At 38.5% G+C, this 21,641-nt stretch overlaps 1 protein-coding gene across 1 annotated transcript in view; it reads right to left on the bottom strand.

The window, feature by feature from the left end:
• Positions 1-19,961, bottom strand: part of LOC131943525 (uncharacterized) — a 53,692-nt gene extending 33,731 nt beyond the window's left edge. Inside the window, exons 1-5 of the mRNA XM_059303700.1 lie at positions 19,712-19,961; positions 7,907-8,087; positions 2,948-3,108; positions 1,981-2,147; positions 1,606-1,685 (exon numbers count right to left, since the gene is read on the bottom strand). Coding sequence (XP_059159683.1) covers positions 1,606-1,685; positions 1,981-2,147; positions 2,948-3,108; positions 7,907-8,032 — 534 coding nt within the window. The 5' untranslated portion in view covers positions 8,033-8,087; positions 19,712-19,961. The remainder of the gene's footprint in view (positions 1-1,605; positions 1,686-1,980; positions 2,148-2,947; positions 3,109-7,906; positions 8,088-19,711) is intronic.
• Positions 19,962-21,641: the final 1,680 nt, after the last annotated feature.

The raw sequence follows: 21,641 nt of genomic DNA, 5'->3' as shown, positions 1-21,641 counted from the left end.
AATGAATACCTTAGTTTAATTATAACAAAATAAATTATGTATTGGTTTGCATGGACGAGCACGACATGTTGCATATTTCTTATACCCCTCCGACATGTTGCATATTGCATCTACCTCTCCGACATCTTGCATATTGCATCTACCTCTCCGACATCTTGCATATTGCATCTACATCTCTCACTAGTGTTTGTTTAGAAAAAATGAACGACCTACACTAAAATGATTTAAATGAACAAGGTAAACTATAATGTGTTTTTCAGCTAAAGATTAAAGTACACCAAATTGTGTTTCAATGACCTCGACATACAGTGGTCAGTGTGGTCAACACTTTGCCCATCCGCTTTTGTTTCCCTAACACGAATCAGATTCTCATCGTATATGGGTGGACTTGAGGACGTCTTAGAGATTTGAGCAAGAGATCCGAATTCGTGACTTTTGGGTTAGCAGTTGTAAGCACTACCTACCGACCACGATTCGTCAGTGTATAAAGCTATGAGTCAACTGTGTGTTGCTGCCCCCCCCCCCCTCCTCCATCAACTACAGCTGGTCTATTTGTTTTTTCAAGTCGAGCGCGTTCTTCTATAGAACAAATCCAATGGGGTCGCCCGTTGTTTCACACTGAAGTTGGATTGATATTTAACCCACAGCTGTCATGCGTCTACCTAATGTTGGCGATTGTGTCGATAGCAAAGTTTCTGGTCTGGTAAACGTTTATTGACTGTATTGAACCGAGAGTTACATTGATCAGCCGTAATGTTCATGTTGTTCTAAATACGTCCTGGTTGCTACACACTTGCTTTAGGTAAATTGGAAGTTCAAGTATTCGGTGGGGAAAAATTAACTATTTCATGGTGATGGCGTGGTAGGGTGGTAGAGCACAGGACTGCTAGCCCGATAGTCTCGAGTTCACATCCCGGGCTTTAACCCACCCAGCTGAGTACCTGACTCGTGTTACAGAGAAAAACAAAGGCGTCTGCGTAATTTTGCTACCCACATAAGCCGAGAAACATTTTAACTCTAAATCATCGGAGATTTCCTCTTCTTTACTGAATCGTACTCAAGTGAGCGCATTACCACAAAAATAAGGTAAAATAACAATTTCGACTACCGGAAAATTATCCAAAATTTGAAAAGCGCATACAATGAAATACTTATAGATGAAATTTCGTCCACATACTCTAAATAACACTCATGTTATTGGCTTTTCAGAAACCGGAAATAGAGTAAGAACCACTTCCGGTTACCGGATTTCGCTCAAAAGTTGATAGGGAACTACAAATTTGATATACATAATAAATAATTTCGTTAACATAACTCATACGGAACTCAAGTTATCGTGTTTACAGACAGACACACCCACACACAGACATATAGACATACGAACAAAATTTCAAAACTAAGTTTTCCCGACTCATAGAAGTGTAAAACGTCGAGATTTGTGAAAATCTTGATTTCGATTTTTTGCACGATAACAATAATTCCTCTATAATCTGTATACGAGGAAGTAATAATGGAAATAAATAATTAAAAATATTATTTAAGAAGCTATGGTGTATATTGACAGCTCAAGACAGCAGTAGTACGCAGACAAAACAATCTACTTACCCGATTGCTTAATGAAAACTGTGTGTCGTAAGAAATGATGGGAATTCCTAAAGATTCGATAATCTTCGGGAGGTAGTGCACTGGGAAAAGTATAAAACAATGAATTAAAACAAATACTCACTGACAACACACTTTTAGTAATCTTTATTTAGAATCAAAGCCACATGTCAAATATCCCCTGTATCAGAGTCCCCCCCCCTGTATGAGATAGGCAAGCCTACGTCATCCCTGCTATGAGATCAGCAAGCCTACGTCATCCCAACTATGAGATCATAGCCTACGTCACCCCATGAGATCATCAAGCCTACGTCACCCTTCTATGAGATCATCAAGCCTACGTCATCCCATCTATGAGATCATAGCCTACGTACCCACCTGTATCAGATCTATACGAGCTGAGGGTGTAGTGATTGTTTACAAAGTAAACTGCGATGGTGTTCTTTGGGAAAAGTTTCGTACACAGCATGTTGAGAATCTCCCTGGGTGGGTATGTGCCTGAGTTGTGTTCACTCACACTCAGGTTAAATACATTCAACATTGTTCTGGAAACAAGCACACAACAAGTAGGTTAACTTTATAGACTTTATTACATACGCACACACATGTATATATATATATATATATATATATATATATATATATATATATATATATATATATATATATATATATATATATATATATATATATATATATATATTTTTTTTTTTTTTTTTAACCTATGAGCTATGACATCTGTCTGCATCTGATGATGTCTCTGACACACCATCTTACAATGTCACTGACACACCAATGTACGATGTCACTGACACACCAATGTACGATGTCACTGACACACCAACTTACGATGTCACTGACACACCAACTGACAATGTCACTGACACACCAATGTACGATGTTACTGACACACCAACTTACGATGTCACTGACACACCAACTTACAATGTCACTGACACACCAACTTACGATGTTACTGACACACCAACTTATGATGTCACTGACACACCAATGTACGATGTCACTGACACACCAATGTACGATGTCACTGACACACCAATGTACGATGTCACTGACACACCAATGTACGATGTCACTGACACACCAACTGACGATGTTACTGACACACCAACTGACAATGTCACTGACACACCAACTCATGTTGTCACTGACACACCAACTCATGTTGTCACTGACACACCAACTCATGTTGTCACTGACACACCAACTTACAATGTCACTGACACACCAACTGACAATGTCACTGACACACCAACTCATGTTGTCACTGACACACCAACTGACAATGTCACTAACACACCAACTGACGATGTGACTGACTTACTGGTTGTTAGGCCAATGCTCCATGTGTATCCGGAATGTGACATTAAATTTACTGCCGTAGGATCGTTCTGTACCTGGGAAGATGGCGTGGAGGTTGACCTTAGTCGGGCCGTGGTTGGGCTGGACCAGAGAAATGTACATACTACTCAACACCAACAGGGTCTGCAATGAAAGAGTTGTAGAACTTCATCGAATCATTCGATACAGTTAAATATCATTTGTTCATTCGGCAACCTGACGGTTTCAAGCAAGAGTAATTCAGCTATTATCTTACATTAATGTTAGTGTAACTAATTTTTTAAAAAAATTCTCTAACAAAATCGGACAACACATATTGTAATCTAAAAGCTAAGGCGCTATAGGCTATAGCTTTATACAAGTGTTTAGTGCTCGCATAGATCTGTGTACCTATTTTATCTCTTGTTTTTAAAGGCATTTATCTGTGGGCATATTTTATCTGTTGTTTTTAAAGGCATTTATCTGTGGACATATTTTATCTGTTGTTTTTAAAGGCATTTATCTGTGGACATATTTTATCTGTTGTTTTTAAAGGCATTTATCTGTGAACATATTTTATCTGTTGTTTTTAAAGGCATTTATCTGTGGACATATTTTATCTGTTGTTTTTAAAGGCATTTATCTGAGGACATATTTTATCTTGTTTTTAAAGGCATTTATCTGTGAACATATTTTATCTGTTGTTTTTAAAGGCATTTATCTGTGGACATATTTTATCTGTTGTTTTTAAAGGCATTTATCTGTGGACATATTTTATCTGTTGTTTTTAAAGGCATTTATCTGTGGACATATTTTATCTGTTGTTTTTAAAGGCATTTATCTGTGGACATATTTTATCTCTTGTTTTTAAAGGCATTTATCTGTGGACATATTTTATCTCTTGTTTTTAAAGGCATTTATCTGTGGACATATTTTATCTCTTGTTTTTAAAGGCATTTATCTGTGGACATATTTTATATGTTGTTTTTAAAGGCATTTATCTGTGGACATATTTTATCTGTTGTTTTTAAAGGCATTTATCTGTGGACATATTTTATCTGTTGTTTTTAAAGGCATTTATCTGAGGACATATTTTATCTGTTGTTTTTAAAGGCATTTATCTGTGGACATATTTTATCTGTTGTTTTTAAAGGCATTTATCTGTGGACATATTTTATCTGTTGTTTTTAAAGGCATTTATCTGAGGACATATTTTATCTGTTGTTTTAAAAGGCATTTATCTGTGAACATATTTTATCTGTTGTTTTTAAAGGCATTTATCTGTGGACATATTTTATCTGTTGTTTTTAAAGGCATTTATCTGTGAACATATTTTATCTGTTGTTTTTAAAGGCATTTATCTGTGGACATATTTTATCTGTTGTTTTTAAAGGCATTTATCTGTGGACATATTTTATCTGTTGTTTTTAAAGGCATTTATCTGTGGACATATTTTATCTGTTGTTTTTAAAGGCATTTATCTGTGGACATATTGTATCTGTTGTTTTTAAAGGCATTTATCTGTGGACATATTGTATCTGTTGTTTTTAAAGGCATTTATCTGTGGACATTTTATCTGTTGTTTTTAAAGGCATTTATCTGTGGACATATTGTATCTGTTGTTTTTAAAGGCATTTATCTGTGGACATATTTTATCTGTTGTTTCTAAAGGCATTTATCTGTGGACATATTTTATCTGTTGTTTTTAAAGGCATTTATCTGTGGACATATTTTATCTGTTGTTTTTAAAGGCATTTATCTGTGGACATATTTTATCTGTTGTTTTTAAAGGCATTTATCTGTGGACATATTGTATCTGTTGTTTTTAAAGGCATTTATCTGTGGACATATTGTATCTGTTGTTTTTAAAGGCATTTATCTGTGGACATTTTATCTCTTGTTTTTAAAGGCATTTATCTGTGGACATATTTTATATGTTGTTTTTAAAGGCATTTATCTGTGGACATATTTTATCTGTTGTTTTTAAAGGCATTTATCTGTGGACATATTTTATCTGTTGTTTTTAAAGGCATTTATCTGAGGACATATTTTATCTGTTGTTTTAAAAGGCATTTATCTGTGAACATATTTTATCTGTTGTTTTTAAAGGCATTTATCTGTGGACATATTGTATCTGTTGTTTTTAAAGGCATTTATCTGTGGACATATTGTATCTGTTGTTTTTAAAGGCGTTTATCTGTGGACATTTTATCTCTTGTTTTTAAAGGCATTTATCTGTGGACATATTTTATCTGTTGTTTTTAAAGGCATTTATCTGTGGACATATTTTATCTGTTGTTTTTAAAGGCATTTATCTGTGGACATATTTTATCTGTTGTTTTTAAAGGCATTTATCTGTGGACATATTGTATCTGTTGTTTTTAAAGGCATTTATCTGTGGACATTTTATCTGTTGTTTTTAAAGGCATTTATCTGTGGACATATTGTATCTGTTGTTTTTAAAGGCATTTATCTGTGGACATATTTTATCTGTTGTTTCTAAAGGCATTTATCTGTGGACATATTTTATCTGTTGTTTTTAAAGGCATTTATCTGTGGACATATTGTATCTGTTGTTTTTAAAGGCATTTATCTGTGGACATATTGTATCTGTTGTTTTTAAAGGCATTTATCTGTGGACATTTTATCTGTTGTTTTTAAAGGCATTTATCTGTGGACATATTGTATCTGTTGTTTTTAAAGGCATTTATCTGTGGACATATTGTATCTGTTGTTTTTAAAGGCATTTATCTGTGGACATTTTATCTGTTGTTTTTAAAGGCATTTATCTGTGGACATTTTATCTGTTGTTTTTAAAGGCATTTATCTGTGGACATATTGTATCTGTTGTTTTTAAAGGCATTTATCTGTGGACATATTGTATCTGTTGTTTTTAAAGGCATTTATCTGTGGACATTTTATCTGTTGTTTTTAAAGGCATTTATCTGTGGACATATTGTATCTGTTGTTTTTAAAGGCATTTATCTGTGGACATATTTTATCTGTTGTTTTTAAAGGCATTTATCTGTGGACATTTTATCTGTTGTTTTTAATATTATATGGGTTATACAAATCTATGTAAATAGTGATCACATTTTTCGAAATAATTAATTAACAATTAATATTTATTATATAAGTATATAAAAAATAAAAATTAGTTTCAAAATACAAAATTAACATTTTGTATTGGCCAATAAAGGCTGTAATTAACGTGATATTACGGCAACTTTACTTTTTTCGGCGAAGAGAAGGGAGTGGCAAGGTGGGGCTATAGATTGTTAAAAACGTATAACGTCAATTTTGGAGAACCCCTGCCTATATGTGTTATTTATCCTTCGCTAGCATGTGTCCTTGCATATCATTTTACAAACACGTGAACAAAGTAGCAAAAAAAAAAAAAACACAAACACACAACAATAATCGATCAAGTAATAAACATATCGTAGCCGTCTAATTTTTTGGTGGTCGTGTATTTTGGAGTTTTATTTTTGGCCGTTCATGTGGTGAGTGTGAAGCGGACTCTGGTCGATTGGACGGTGTTGGATTAGCTTGGCCGTCCATCCCCAGGGGAGGGCCACCCTTTCGCTAGGAACGACAACTGTTTAACAAAGGGGGAGAAGCGAAAGACTAATTCTAACCATGTGTTTTTTGTCTTTTGTGTAGCTTGAATTTTAGCTTCTGTTGCGAGGCGGGATGGCCAGTTCTAAGAGACTATTTGCCCTCTGTTAAGAGGCCAGTTGGCCAATAATAAGAGGCCAGTTGGCCAATAATAAGAGGCCAGCCGGTCTTTGTTCTAGAACCAGGGGGCCACAATAACGAAAATTATCAAATGGATGCTGGCCATAAATTTCATGTACCTCGGGTTAAATCAGACAAATGGGTTTTAGCCACTTGCGCTGTTTCAGACACCCAAGTCTAGGGTAAGTTGACAGGTAGACAGGTTCAAAGGTAACATAAACATTTGATGTACATAGAATGTCTTGTTGTCTGAAGGTTTGAACTTATAAACTGCAGAAGTACCAGTCAAAGGCCTTCACCAGAACTAATACAAACCTTTATTTCATAAGGTTAGATCGGTATCCTGCAAACAATTCTACATAGACTATGTTTCGTTTCCTTAACGACCTAACAGTCTATAGTACAGAAGAAGTAGAGTTTATCTGAATATCTGACAATGTGGCAGTTCTAAGGCAAACAAGCTCTTAGGAATTAAAAACAAACGAAAAATAAAGTCAAGGAAATGTAAAATGACGTGAAGAAAAGAACATTCGGGAAGATAACTCTTTGATGATCCTGGCATAAATCAACCTACTTACAATTATCCTAGGGATAAAAGAACGTTGGTTCTTAGCTATGATCAGAGCTGAGCCTTAGAGCAATTTGATTTCATCTTCAACAAAGCAGACCTTGAACTTTAAATTTAATAACATCAAGAAGATCAGCAACTTAAACTAGAAAAGGTTCAATTTTAAGCGGAGATTCGAGAGAAATTTAAAATTGAGAGCGTTGTATTTAACTTGTTTTTTTTTTTTTTTTTGGTTTGGTTGTTGTTCATTTTTTATTTATTTCTTTGAATGTATCAGAAAACAAACATAGAAAACCCCATGTATCAGAAATCAAACATACAAACACATATATCAGACACCAAACATACTAAAATCCCATATATCTGACAACAAACATACAAACACATATATCAGAAATCAAACATACAAACACATATATCAGAAATCAAACATACAAACACATATATCTGACACCAAACATACAAACACCCCATGTATCAGACACCAAACATACAAACACATGTATCTTACAACAAACATACAAACACCCCATATATCAGACACAAAACATACAACCACATATACCAGACACCAAACATACAAACACATGTACCAGACACCAAACATACAAACACCCCATATATCTGACAACAAACATGAATGAGAGTAGAGTTTACCTCAGCTAGACTTGTGCCGGTCATGTTGATCCGCTGGTTGAGATCAATTAGCGTGGAGGAGAGGGGTGGGCCAAGCGGGGGTAGGTGTGGGGCCAGAGACTGGGGGAGGGACGGTGGCGGCTCCATGGTGGTCACTACGGCTCCCCGCCCCCCGGGCTAAACGGTAGGTGGTCCGCTTGATCTGTGGGATAAACGAGACAACAGATGGATTAAAGTTGTGTCATTGGATTATCACTTGGATTAAAACTTCACATTTCAAAGTACTTCCTCTTGTTTGAATACAAAGGTTCCTTGGCTATAAGAAGGTACAAGAATTCATCGATATATATATATATATATATATATATATATATATATATATATATATATATATATATATATATGTATTTATATATATATAAATACATGAAAGTATATATGTTGGTGTGGGTGTTAATCTTTTATTAATTGCAACAACATTTTGGCAATTTCTTGAGAATATTTCTGAGATTGTTCCTGCAATAAAAAGAATCGCCGACATTCTGTACAATCGAGACACATTCGATGACGCTGTACAATCGAGACACATTCGATGACGCTGTACAATCGAGACACATTCGATGACGCTGTACAATCGAGACACATTCGATGACGCTGTACAATCGAGACACATTCGATGACGCTGTACAATCGAGACACATTCGATGACGCTGTACAATCGAGACACATTCGATGACGCTGTACAATCGAGACACATTCGATGACGCTGTACAATCGAGACACATTCGATGACGCTGTACAATCGAGACACATTCGATGACGCTGTACAATCGAGACACATTCGATGACGCTGTACAATCGAGACACATTCGATGACGCTGTACAATCGAGACACATTCGATGACGCTGTACAATCGAGACACATTCGATGACGCTGTACAATCGAGACACATTCGATGACGCTGTACAATCGAGACACATTCGATGACGCTGTACAATCGAGACACATTCGATGACGCTGTACAATCGAGACACATTCGATGACGCTGTACAATCGAGACACATTCGATGACGCTGTACAATCGAGACACATTCGATGACGCTGTACAATCGAGACACATTCGATGACGCTGTACAATCGAGACACATTCGATGACGCTGTACAATCGAGACACATTCGATGACGCTGTACAATCGAGACACATTCGATGACGCTGTACAATCGAGACACATTCGATGACGCTGTACAATCGAGACACATTCGATGACGCTGTACAATCGAGACACATTCGATGACGCTGTACAATCGAGACACATTCGATGACGCTGTACAATCGAGACACATTCGATGACGCTGTACAATCGAGACACATTCGATGACGCTGTAAAATCGAGACACATTCGATGACGCTGTACAATCGAGACACATTCGATGACGCTGTACAATCGAGACACATTCGATGACGCTGTACAATAGAGACACATTCGATGACTAAACCGAACCAGGGGAAGCACCGGGCGCCCTGCGATAGTGCAACTGGTGGTTTCCGAGAGATCCCCGCGACACCCTGACCCCCGGGCTGTCAATGAGGGTGGTAGTGTGGACAAACAACTAATAACAAAGAAATAACGCCAATTTTTGTTTAAATTTAAATAGCCTTGTTTCGTGTGTACACACATTTTTTAGATTATAAAATTGTGTACGTGTGTGACATCACATTTTCATTTCCTAATTGTCACGCGTTAATTATACCACATTGGAATATGTCTGATTATTATAATTACCCGTGTTGCCATGACTACATATAACTAACAACGTTTGTTTCTCTAACAGACCCGTGGTCAAGGCCTCTGACCAATCCATACACGACCTCCAGAAACTCGCCATGCATGAGAATGACCCCAGCGTCTTGAAGCTTCCCAGAGTTGGCAAGCAAGGCGTGGCTTTGTACATTTAGAGAAGACAACAGGGAATGCAAATTTCAAGGGCTAATCAAAGAAAGCTATTTTTGTTTTCTCCCTACTTGACCCCGGGTCAATGAGATGTATGGGCCTCTCGCCCATCTATTCTCTTTATTGCACTCAGGCAGTCAGAGGTGTGGACTCGGTTTTATGTCGGTCACTTAAACCATGAGCCGGTTACCGGCACTCAAACCTATGAGAGTGTTACCGGCACATAAACATATGAGCCGGTTACCGGCACTCAAACCTATGAGACGGTTACCGGCACATAAACATATGAGCCGGTTACCGGCACTCAAACCTGTGAGCCGGTTACCGGCACTCAAACCTATGAGTCGGTTGCAGGGACTTAAACCTATAAGCCGGTTACCGGCACTCAAACCTATGAGACGGTTACCGGCACATAAACATATGAGCCGGTTACCGGCACATAAACATATGAGCCGGTTACCGGCACTCAAACCTATGAGTCGTTTGCAGGGACTTAAACCTATAAGCCGGATACCGGCACTCAAACCTATGAGACGGTTACCGGCACATAAACATATGAGCCGGTTACCGGCACATAAACATATGAGCCGGTAACCGGCACATAAACATATGAGCCGGTTACCGGCACATAAACATATGAGCCGGTTACCGGCACTTAAACCTATAAGCCGGTTACCGGCACTCAAATCGAGAGACATATCCTAGGGTTGAAAGCAGATTGTGAGTAAAATTAATTAATTACAAACCGGATATCTGTAGCCCTTAGTCATCTGTAGCCTTAAGTCGCATGTAGCCCTAAGTCATACGTAGCCCTAAGTTATCTGTAGCCTTAAGTCACATGTAGCCCTAAATCATCTGTAGCTGTAATTCATCTGCATACGTAAATCACATGTAGCCCTAACTCAGCTGTAGCCCTAAGTCATCTGTAGCCTTAAGTCACATGTAGCCCTAAGTCATACGTAGCCCTAAGTCATCTGTAGCCTTAAGTCACATGTAGCCCTAAATCATCTGTAGCTGTAATTCATCTGCATACGTAAATCACATGTAGCCCTAACTCAGCTGTAGCCCTAAGTCATCGGTCGCCTTAAGTCATATGTAGCCCTAATTCATCTGTAACCATAAGACATTTGTAGTACAGCTATATAAACTATGCTATCTTAGTGAACAAAGTACGAAATGAAGTCAAAGTCAAATAGAATATGCAAACAGTCATCTATCGACGAATATTATGTATCATTTAACGTTACCCCAGCTGTTCCAAGCTCAATATAGTGTAGTTTAATTACGTCCCTGCTTCATTGGATATTTTAATATATCATCCAGCTTTATATTCTTGCCATACACTAGAACACACTATCGACTATTGCTAGCTATAAGCTATAAGCTATAAGCTATCCACCCACCAAATGATCTATCGCTAGCTATAACAAGCTATCCACCCACCAAATGATCTATCGCTAGCTATCCACCTACCAAATGATATATCGTACCGTCACACAAATTTCGGTAAAAAAGTAATATCACAAGTGATACTCACATTTGATACACACTGTTATATAGGCATAGGTTACAAGCTATCATATAAGCTATGAAACACTCTACAAAACACCCAATGATAACCCTATGATACACACAATGATGCAACCCATGATAACCATATGATACACCATATGATACACCCTATGATAATCCTATGATACAACCCAGGATACATCCTATGATACAACCCATGATACTCCATATGATACAAGCCATGCTTCACCATATGATACATCGTATGATACAACCCATGATACAACCCATGATACACCATATGATACAACCCATGATACATCCTATGATACACCATATGATACACCATATGCTACACCATATGATACATCATATTATACACCATCAGATACACCTTATGATACAACCATGATACATCCTTTAATACAAAGCCAAGATACATCCTATGATACACCATATAATACAACCCATGATACAACCCATGATACACCCCATGATACAACCCATGATACACCATATGCTGATCACGATCAGCCCTTCCCCTCCTGTACTGAGATAACCCTATTAAAACCACGTGACTACTGCCACCATCTTGTTTTAAGCGTATGATTTTAGGATCTATGACCGTGGCTTTCAAAAGGTGTTTTTTTCAAAATGTCAGATTAGGAGGAGAGGGGAAATGTTAGATTGGGGGGGGGGGGGGGGGTGAAATCTTGTCAGGTTCTTGCATCTGTAACCTCCTGCCCGAGTGTTTGAATGATGGAGGAAATCAAAGTTCTTTAGAGCTAAATGAACTGATTCCTGCATGGGTAAAGGCTGGGGGAATGGGGGGCACGGGGATAGGTATGGGGGGGGGGGGGATATTGCTCAATGACAGTAGTGACAGTAGTGACAGACAATGGCGAGGGGTCAGCAATAGTGAAGTTAATGGGTGGTCAGCAATAGTGAAATAATTGAGTGGTCAGTAATTAATAGTGATTATAGACGAAAATATATATATTAAGTACTTTTATTAATTCTATTTTAGATATTGTCAAATATTTGCCTAGTATTACTACTAGTCCGATGAAAACGTCGAACTAAAGCAGCATTTATGAGGGATAAAACCGGTATCTTCTTAGCCAGTTAGCCGGAAATAACCGGTCAGCCAGGCTCTTAGAGCCACAGGGCCACAGAGCCACAGAGCCACAGAGCCACAGAGCCGCAGAGCCACACAGATCCACACAGAGCCACACAGCCACACAGAGCCACACAGAGCCACACAGCTACACAGAGCCACACAGAGCCACACAGAGCCACACAGAGCCACACAGAGCCACAGAGCCAAAGAAAAGTTTGAATGTTTCAAGGACAACACCACCATAGCTCATAAGACGACACCGCCCATTTTCTTTAACCTTCTAGCCTGCTGCTACACTAGGGTTAGACGAGCAGATATTTGTGTCAACATTACAGAGGAAGTAGATGAGACTAACTTGTTGTCAGACAGATTGAATTTAGACCAAAATAGCCTTGGAAATAACTCGTTTTTTTTTCTCCTGGAGACCGCGACTTAACGACAAATAGAAAACGTTGTTATGTGGCAGATTTTTTTCCTTCATAATCTTAAAAACAACTTCCGACTTTCAAACACCAAAAGGCATGAACGTGTTTACAAACTTTACTTGATCTTTGTGTTGAGCTCACAGGGCCAACTTGTATCCTTCTGCACAGCTGTCTGCCCCGGGGAGGGGGGTAGGGTCTCGGGAGGGAGACTGACAGGTGTGTGAAGTCATATATTTAAACACAACTTTCGGTGTGAGGGTTAGAGGTTAATGAAAGAACAGGAAACACGTGTTGCTAAAGTTCTTATCGTGGTCGAGATTTTAAAATAAAAATAAACGTATTTAAAGCGAGATTACTGAGATCACCTTACGGAAGGGCACAATTAAACGGAGCAGTAAAGGATGGTTATCTGCCCTCTACGGGGCTGGTACTACCCGGCTCATTGTTTTTATCCCACCACTTTCCTAACTTTGTTCGTCCCACCTTAGCTTTTCTAATCTCCCAGCGTATCAGGGTTTAAAGGGTTTTGTATAACATAATCAAGATTAATCACTCAAATAATCCTCTCGGTAATCTGGGTACAGAGGAAGTGAGGCTCGCTAATGGGAATGTAGGTCAGTGATTTTTGGCGCCTTAAGGATTATATGGCAGCCATAGCAGGACCAGGAGACTCTCTAAACCCTCTAAACCCTCTGAACCATCTAAACCCTCTAAACCTGCTGAGCCCTCTAAACCCCCTAAACCCTCTAAACAACTTAAACCACCTAAACCCTCTGAACGATCTAAACCCTCTAAACCACCTAAACCCTCTAAACAACTTAAACCCCCTAAACCCAATAAATAGGCCTTCTATTCAAAATACTAGAAAAAAATTAAAATGTGCACTTCGGTAGTGGAAAGCATGGAACCACTGCCACGGGGCTGGCCACAGCAGAGTTGTGGGGACTAGGCCTTGTGTACATGCAGCTGCCAGCTGTTCTTATACGCTCTACTCCACCTATTCTCAGTTTTTATTTTGTTGTTTTTTACAGTATAATATTTTTCTGAGTTATGAAAATAAAATATATAATTATAATGAACTGGCGAGCCGCATCCTGACTTCAAAAGAGCTGAATGCGGCTCGCGAGCCGCAGGTTGCCGACCCCTGCCCTAACTAAACCATCAAATACTCAAAACCCTCTAGACTCTCTAAACCCAGTAAACCATCTGAAAACTCTAAAACACTCTAAACAAGACAAAAGCCTCTAAACAAATTTAATCCTCGGTTAGAGATGTTCTTTAGACACTAATAAAACTGAGCTAGCTAGAATTGCACATTTACACACCTGATGAGCTGCACATTTATACACCTGATAGAGCTGCACATTTACACACTTGATATAACTGGACATTAGAAAAACAAATAGATCTAGATGTGAATGGACATGCTTGAAATCCCCAATTGGAGAAGTATAAATAACGGGTGGAGCATATTTTACAGCAAGTGGAGCATGTTCTACAACTTCTACTAAGGAGGTATGACGTAAGTTAACTAAAGACCCCACAGAATGCAGTAACACGCTAGCAGAAAAAAAGACGAGTGTTTGAAAAATCTCATGAAAAAAATGCAGGATAAATCTAGTTAGTGGATAAAAAAAAATAAACGTTTTTGAGCGTAGATTCTCAGTGCAGCTTTAATGTTCAATTGTTTTTGTTCCCGCTAGGCGCACCCAGTTGTTTTAAATGCTTTGTTTTGCTAGCGAGACCCTGGCAACATGTGTGTTTGTGTAAGCTCTGATGTCCCTTTTGGTGTTCAGCCCGTCTCTCTAGTATGTGTTAGCTTTAATGTCTCATGTGGTGTTCAGCCCGTCTGTCTAGTATGTGTTAGCTTTAATGTCTCATGTGGTGTTTAGCCCGTCTCTCTAGTATGTGTTAGCTTTAATGTCTCATGTGGTGTTCAGCCCGTCTGTCTAGTATGTGTTAGCTTTAATGTCTCATGTGGTGTTTAGCCCGTCTCTCTAGTATGTGTTAGCTTTAATGTCTCATGTGGTGTTCAGCCCGTCTCTCTAGTATGTGTTAGCTTTAATGTCTCATGTGGTGTTCAGCCCGTCTCTCTAGTATGTGTTAGCTTTAATGTCTCATGTGGTGTTCAGCCCGTCTCTCTAGTATGTGTTAGCTTTAATGTCTCATGTGGTGTTCAGACCGTCTCTCTAGTATGTGTTAGCTTTAATGTCTCATGTGGTGTTCAGACCGTCTCTCTAGTCTAGTATGTGTTAGCTTTAATGTCTCATGTGGTGTTCAGCCCGTCTCTCTAGTATGTGTTAGCTTTAATGTCTCATGTGGTGTTCAGCCCGTCTCTCTAGTATGTGTTAGCTTTAATGTCTCATGTGGTGTTCAGCTTGTCTGTCTAGTATGTGTTAGCTTTAATGTCTCATGTGGTGTTCAGCCCGTCTCTCTAGTATGTGTTAGCTTTAATGTCTCATGTGGTGTTCAGACCGTCTCTCTAGTCTAGTATGTGTTAGCTTTAATGTCTCATGTGGTGTTCAGCCCGTCTCTCTAGTATGTGTTAGCTTTAATGTCTCATGTGGTGTTCAGCCCGTCTCTCTAGTATGTGTTAGCTTTAATGTCTCATGTGGTGTTCAGCTGGTCTGTCTAGTATGTGTTAGCTTTAATGTCTCATGTGGTGTTCAGCCCGTCTCTCTAGTATGTGTTAGCTTTAATGTCTCATGTGGTGTTCAGCCCGTCTGTCTAGATGTGTTAGCTTTAATGTCTCATGTGGTGTTCAGCCCGTCTCTCTAGTATGTGTTAGCTTTAATGTCTCATGTGGTGTTCAGACCGTCTCTCTAGTATGTGTTAGCTTTAATGTCTCATGTGGTGTTCAGACCGTCTCTCTAGTCTAGTATGTGTTAGCTTTAATGTCTCATGTGGTGTTCAGCCCGTCTCTCTAGTATGTGTTAGCTTTAATGTCTCATGTGGTGTTCAGCCCGTCTCTCTAGTATGTGTTAGCTTTAATGTTTCATGTGGTGTTTAGCCCGTCTCTCTAGTATGTGTTAGCTTTAATGTCTCATGTGGTGTTCAGCCCGTCTCTCTAGTATGTGTTAGCTTTAATGTCTCATATGGTGTTCAGCCCGTCTCTCTAGTATGTGTTAGCTTTAATGTCTCATGTGGTGTTCAGCTTGTCTAGTCTAGTATGTGTTAGCTTTAATGTCTCATGTGGTGTTCAGCCCGTCTGTCTAGTATGTGTTAGCTTTAATGTCTCATGTGGTGTTCAGCCCGTCTCTCTAGTATGTGTTAGCTTTAATGTCTCATGCGGTGTTCAGACCGTCTCTCTAGTATGTGTTAGCTTTAATGTCTCATGTGGTGTTCAGCCCGTCTGTCTAGATGTGTTAGCTTTAATGTCTCATGTGGTGTTCAGACCGTCTCTCTAGTATGTGTTAGCTTTAATGTCTCATGTGGTGTTCAGCCCGTCTCTCTAGTATGTGTTAGCTTTAATGTCTCATGTGGTGTTCAGCTTGTCTAGTCTAGTATGTGTTAGCTTTAATGTCTCATGTGGTGTTCAGCCCGTCTCTCTAGTATGTGTTAGCTTTAATGTCTCATGTGGTGTTCAGCCCGTCTCTCTAGTATGTGTTAGCTTTAATGTCTCATGTGGTGTTTAGCCCGTCTCTCTAGTATGTGTTAGCTTTAATGTCTCATGTGGTGTTCAGCCCGTCTCTCTAGTATGTGTTAGCTTTAATGTCTCATATGGTGTTCAGCCCGTCTCTCTAGTATGTGTTAGCTTTAATGTCTCATGTGGTGTTCAGCTTGTCTAGTCTAGTATGTGTTAGCTTTAATGTCTCATGTGGTGTTCAGCCCGTCTGTCTAGTATGTGTTAGCTTTAATGTCTCATGTGGTGTTCAGCCCGTCTCTCTAGTATGTGTTAGCTTTAATGTCTCATGTGGTGTTCAGCCCGTCTCTCTAGTATGTGTTAGCTTTAATGTCTCATGTGGTGTTCAGCCCGTCTCTCTAGTATGTGTTAGCTTTAATGTCTCATGTGGTGTTCAGCCCGTCTCTCTAGTATGTGTTAGCTTTAATGTCTCATGTGGTGTTCAGCCCGTCTCTCTAGTATGTGTTAGCTTTAATGTCTCATGTGGTGTTCAGCCCGTCTGTCTAGTATGTGTTAGCTTTAATGTCTCATGTGGTGTTCAGCCCGTCTCTCTAGTATGTGTTAGCTTTAATGTCTCATGCGGTGTTCAGACCGTCTCTCTAGTATGTGTTAGCTTTAATGTCTCATGTGGTGTTCAGCCCGTCTGTCTAGATGTGTTAGCTTTAATGTCTCATGTGGTGTTCAGACCGTCTCTCTAGTATGTGTTAGCTTTAATGTCTCATGTGGTGTTCAGCCCGTCTCTCTAGTATGTGTTAGCTTTAATGTCTCATGTGGTGTTCAGCTTGTCTAGTCTAGTATGTGTTAGCTTTAATGTCTCATGTGGTGTTCAGCCCGTCTCTCTAGTATGTGTTAGCTTTAATGTCTCATGTGGTGTTCAGCCCGTCTCTCTAGTATGTGTTAGCTTTAATGTCTCATGTGGTGTTCAGCCCGTCTCTCTAGTATGTGTTAGCTTTAATGTCTCATGTGGTGTTCAGCTTGTCTAGTCTAGTATGTGTTAGCTTGAATGTTTCATGTGGTGTTCAGCCCGTCTGTCTAGTCTAGCAATATAAATCTAGAAAATGGTCTGCTATAAAGCTGATATATATAATGCTGGTAAAATTCTATTGATATAAAGCTAGTAAAATGTTATAAAGCTAGGTCACCGCTCTTATAACACCATTCAGTCTGCTGATATAAATCTAGTATGTCTTTAAACTAAACCTAGTCTGTCTAGTGTTTAAATATAATAGTTTATTCTATAAAGCTAGCTGCAAGTGTCAAATAATGTAGCTAGTCTACATAGAGTAGTTATAAAGCATATAGGCTAAGTGTTATGTTATTGACCCACCCAGTCTTGTGTACTAAATCTAGTCTGTCTAGTTTTATAAATCTAGGCTATCCCGTGCTATAAAGGTGAACTATGTAGTGCAAGAGAGCAACTCTATGTGTCGAATAGTAAAGCTATTATTCTTTGAGCTTTAATGCTATAAAGTTATATAAGGCTAGAGTTGTATAATCGACCTCTATATCTAGAATATTAAAGTAGTCTGTTTTATATTATAGAACTATATTATCGCATTGATAATTAGTGTCATTCTTCAAGGCGTGTCCTATTTATAGACGAACCTAAACCATCCCACACAGCACATATAACGTTAGCTACAAGACTGCTGAAGGTTTTCACAATCTGTGATGTCGATACTTTAAACCTCATCAGCCTTGAGAAGATTGATGTGGTTTTTTTTTGTACAAACTTGAAACTATTGCAGGAAGGCAGGTAGATCTAGAGATAAACCTTTATTTCCTGTCTGGATGTGAGATGTTTAAAACTCTACACAAGATCCCGACTTTGTTGTAAAGTCAGATGGCCTTAGCTTATGAGAGATTAAAAGCCATCACCCGGCATAAGTTCAGTTGTTGCAAAAATGAAATGGCTCAAGTAAGGCTACAGTTTGTTAGATAATTAAAAAAAAACACAGAACATGGCACAATTTCAGCTGTTCCATACGTTAGATAGTTTGAGTAAGTTTGTTAGAGAACGAAAATCATCACCATCTAATTCTTTCAACTCCTAGAGGTGATGAGGCTTTCATCGGCATTTAGATGTGAAAGACATCTATTGAGGTTTGGCTCGGCTAAGCTGTATTTTGTTTGGGATTTATGCTGTGGTGAGCTGTACACTACACTGGAATCAACTAAAAGCTACAGATAAACCTAGAGATAAACCTACATATAAACCTACAGATAAACCTAGAGATAAACCTACAGATAAACCTAGAGATAAACCCTGAGATAAACCTTGAGATAAACCCTGAGATAAACCTAGAGATAAACCTTGAGATAAACCATGAGATAAACCATGAGATAAACCTTGAGATAAACCATGAGATAAACCTTGAGATAAACCTTGAGATAAACATTGAGATAAACCGAAATAAACCTTGAGGTTTGAGAACTATTCTAACGCTGTCAATATTAAAATACATGTCCAAATCAAGTTATTTGCTCCCCGGTGTAATAATGCACTTCACGTTTAATAGAACGACGGATGCATGTAAAATATTTTGTTAAACAGTTGTTGATAATTTTTGGGGTAGGGTTTAGGAATGCAGATGTATTTAACGTATATGTCTGTGAGTTGGTGTGGGCAGAGTTTTTTCCAGGCATCTCTTCGGGGGTTCGCAGACCCCCCCCCCCCCCACCCAGCTTCCCCGAAAATTGTCTACCGACCCCCCCCCCCCCCCCCCTCAGAACGAAATATATAACTTTAACTGTGTCCGCCTCCTCCCCGGAAAAAAATTTCAGTCAAAATTTCAAGCGCCCCTTCCCCTTCCACACCCCCACCCAAGAAAAAAGTTTGGAAAAAACACGGGGTGTGGGCTGGCTAAGCCTCCAAGTCGTTTCCCCTTCCCCCCCTCTGATCCGTCGATAAGTTGACAATAATACTTTAAGAATTGTTAAGAACATAGTAATGTATATACTGTAATATACTGTAATATATACATAGTAATGTATATACTATCAAAACATTTCCAGTAAGCACACAATTTTAAGTCCATTGTTCGGTTTTTTGGTCAAAATATTTCCAAATGTCCATCCCCCACACTCTCTCACCCCCCCCCCCACCCCTCATTCAAGATAGCTGGCTTTTCATTTGTTTTTCAGTGTTGTTTTATAGTAAAATGTATGAAAAAAAAATCCGAAATAAATCGTACCATTATAAGAGCTCCATGTGTTTTGAACGTTCACAGTTTGTATGTGATTACTAGCCGGAAAACACTTGTAACATATCACATCCAATCAGGGAAATGGTAAAAAAAACTTTTAAAGTACAGCAGTCATCACATTTATTTCTCTTGTACGTTCGCACACAAAATGCCTTCGAACTACTATGCTGTAGTTAACAAAAGTCTTAGCGAAGACCTAACGATTGAGTCCACTCCACGACCTAACCTATAACTCCAGTTCACGAAGACATTAAAATTAAACAAAAAGCCTAACAAATGACTACATTGTACAGAGACCTAATCAAAGATCCCACTGAAAAGAGACCTAACAAATGACTACACCGAACAGAGACCTCACAACAAGTGTGACTGAGAAGTGGAAACATGTGCAGCGAGTCACTGCACCCATCTGTTGTTTCCCCGTCTAGTGTTGCACGGCTGGGACCTTGCTCAACACAAACCCAACACACAGATTAACCTAAGCTGTGCTAATACAGCCACACAATGGGGACCGTTGGTGAGCACTGTTGGGGATGTGGGTAAATGGATACATTGAAATGAATTTTTAGAAGCTAAACGGTATGTTCAGACAAACTGTCAATACCTGAAAAACAGATTTATTATTATTATATATATATATATATATATATATATATATATATATATATATATATATATATATATACAAATATACACATATATACATACATACATACACACACACATATATATATATATATATATATATATATATATATATATATATATATATATATATATATATATATATATACAAGTATACATATATATACATACACACACATTCATATATATATATATATATATATATATATATATATATATATATATATATATATATATATATATATATATATATATATATATATATATATATATATATATATATATATATATGTTACTAGTTTTTAAACCATCGTATTTATGTACACCAATATTGAACCAATTAGCACATAATTCACAGCCCTCTTGCTTTGTATGGCGCTAACCATCGCCTCCTTACACAAGTACAATACCATAGCAATAGCGTAGAGTAACGAAGCACTAACTCAGATATTGATTACACTGTCGCCCTTCCTTCCTTCACACCAACTTCAGGGCTATGGGTGACATAACTCGGCTCAAATACAGCCGAGGGGAGAGAACTTGCGAGAGACAGGGGAAGTGATTAACCCACGGTTACACTCTGGTAGTATTGTCAAGAGGCCAAAATATATAACAATGCCAAACTACTTATGGAAACGAAGCTGGGTGTAAAATAAAATTTGTAGCAAAGTTTATGTTAGTCGACACTTCAGCTCTATGGCAAGTTAAATCAAACTAAACATGAAATTCTTTCTCGGACTTGAAATAAGTTTTTTGACAAGTCTGGATTAGCGGCGATTAAGCTAAGTGCTGATGAGCACTAAAATAGATTTTTGAATAATTATTACCCGAGTCTAGTAAATGTTCGAGTTTAAACACTACAGCTCGCTAGACGTGCAGATACATCAGGGAGTGCGGCTGTCACTACTGTGGCGACGTGGTGAGGTCGTAGAGCGGACAACTGATCACACGACTCACGTTTGTAAGAGGTCTATCAGCTACATGCAACAGGTACCTGACTTACGTTTGTAAGAGGTCTATCAGCTACATGTGAGAGGTACCTGACTTACGTCTGTAAGAGGTCTATTAGCTACATGTAACAGGTACCTGACTCACGTTTGTAAGAGGTCTATCAGCTACATGTGACAGGTACCTGACTCACGTTTGTAAGAGGTCCATCAGCTCAGCTACATGCGATGGGTGCCTGACTAACGATTGTAAATGTGGTTGGGATCATACTATCCGTTCAAACAAAATTTTGTAAGGTCCAAAAGGGTAACTTAATATTTGTAAC

Source organism: Physella acuta, unplaced genomic scaffold, assembly GCF_028476545.2.
Source record: "Physella acuta isolate Inbredline_101_S28 unplaced genomic scaffold, ASM2847654v3 ptg000458l, whole genome shotgun sequence".
NCBI lineage: Eukaryota > Metazoa > Mollusca > Gastropoda > Physidae > Physella > Physella acuta.
Note: the sequence above shows the minus strand (reverse complement) of the source record. Positions and strands in the feature narration are given on the sequence as shown.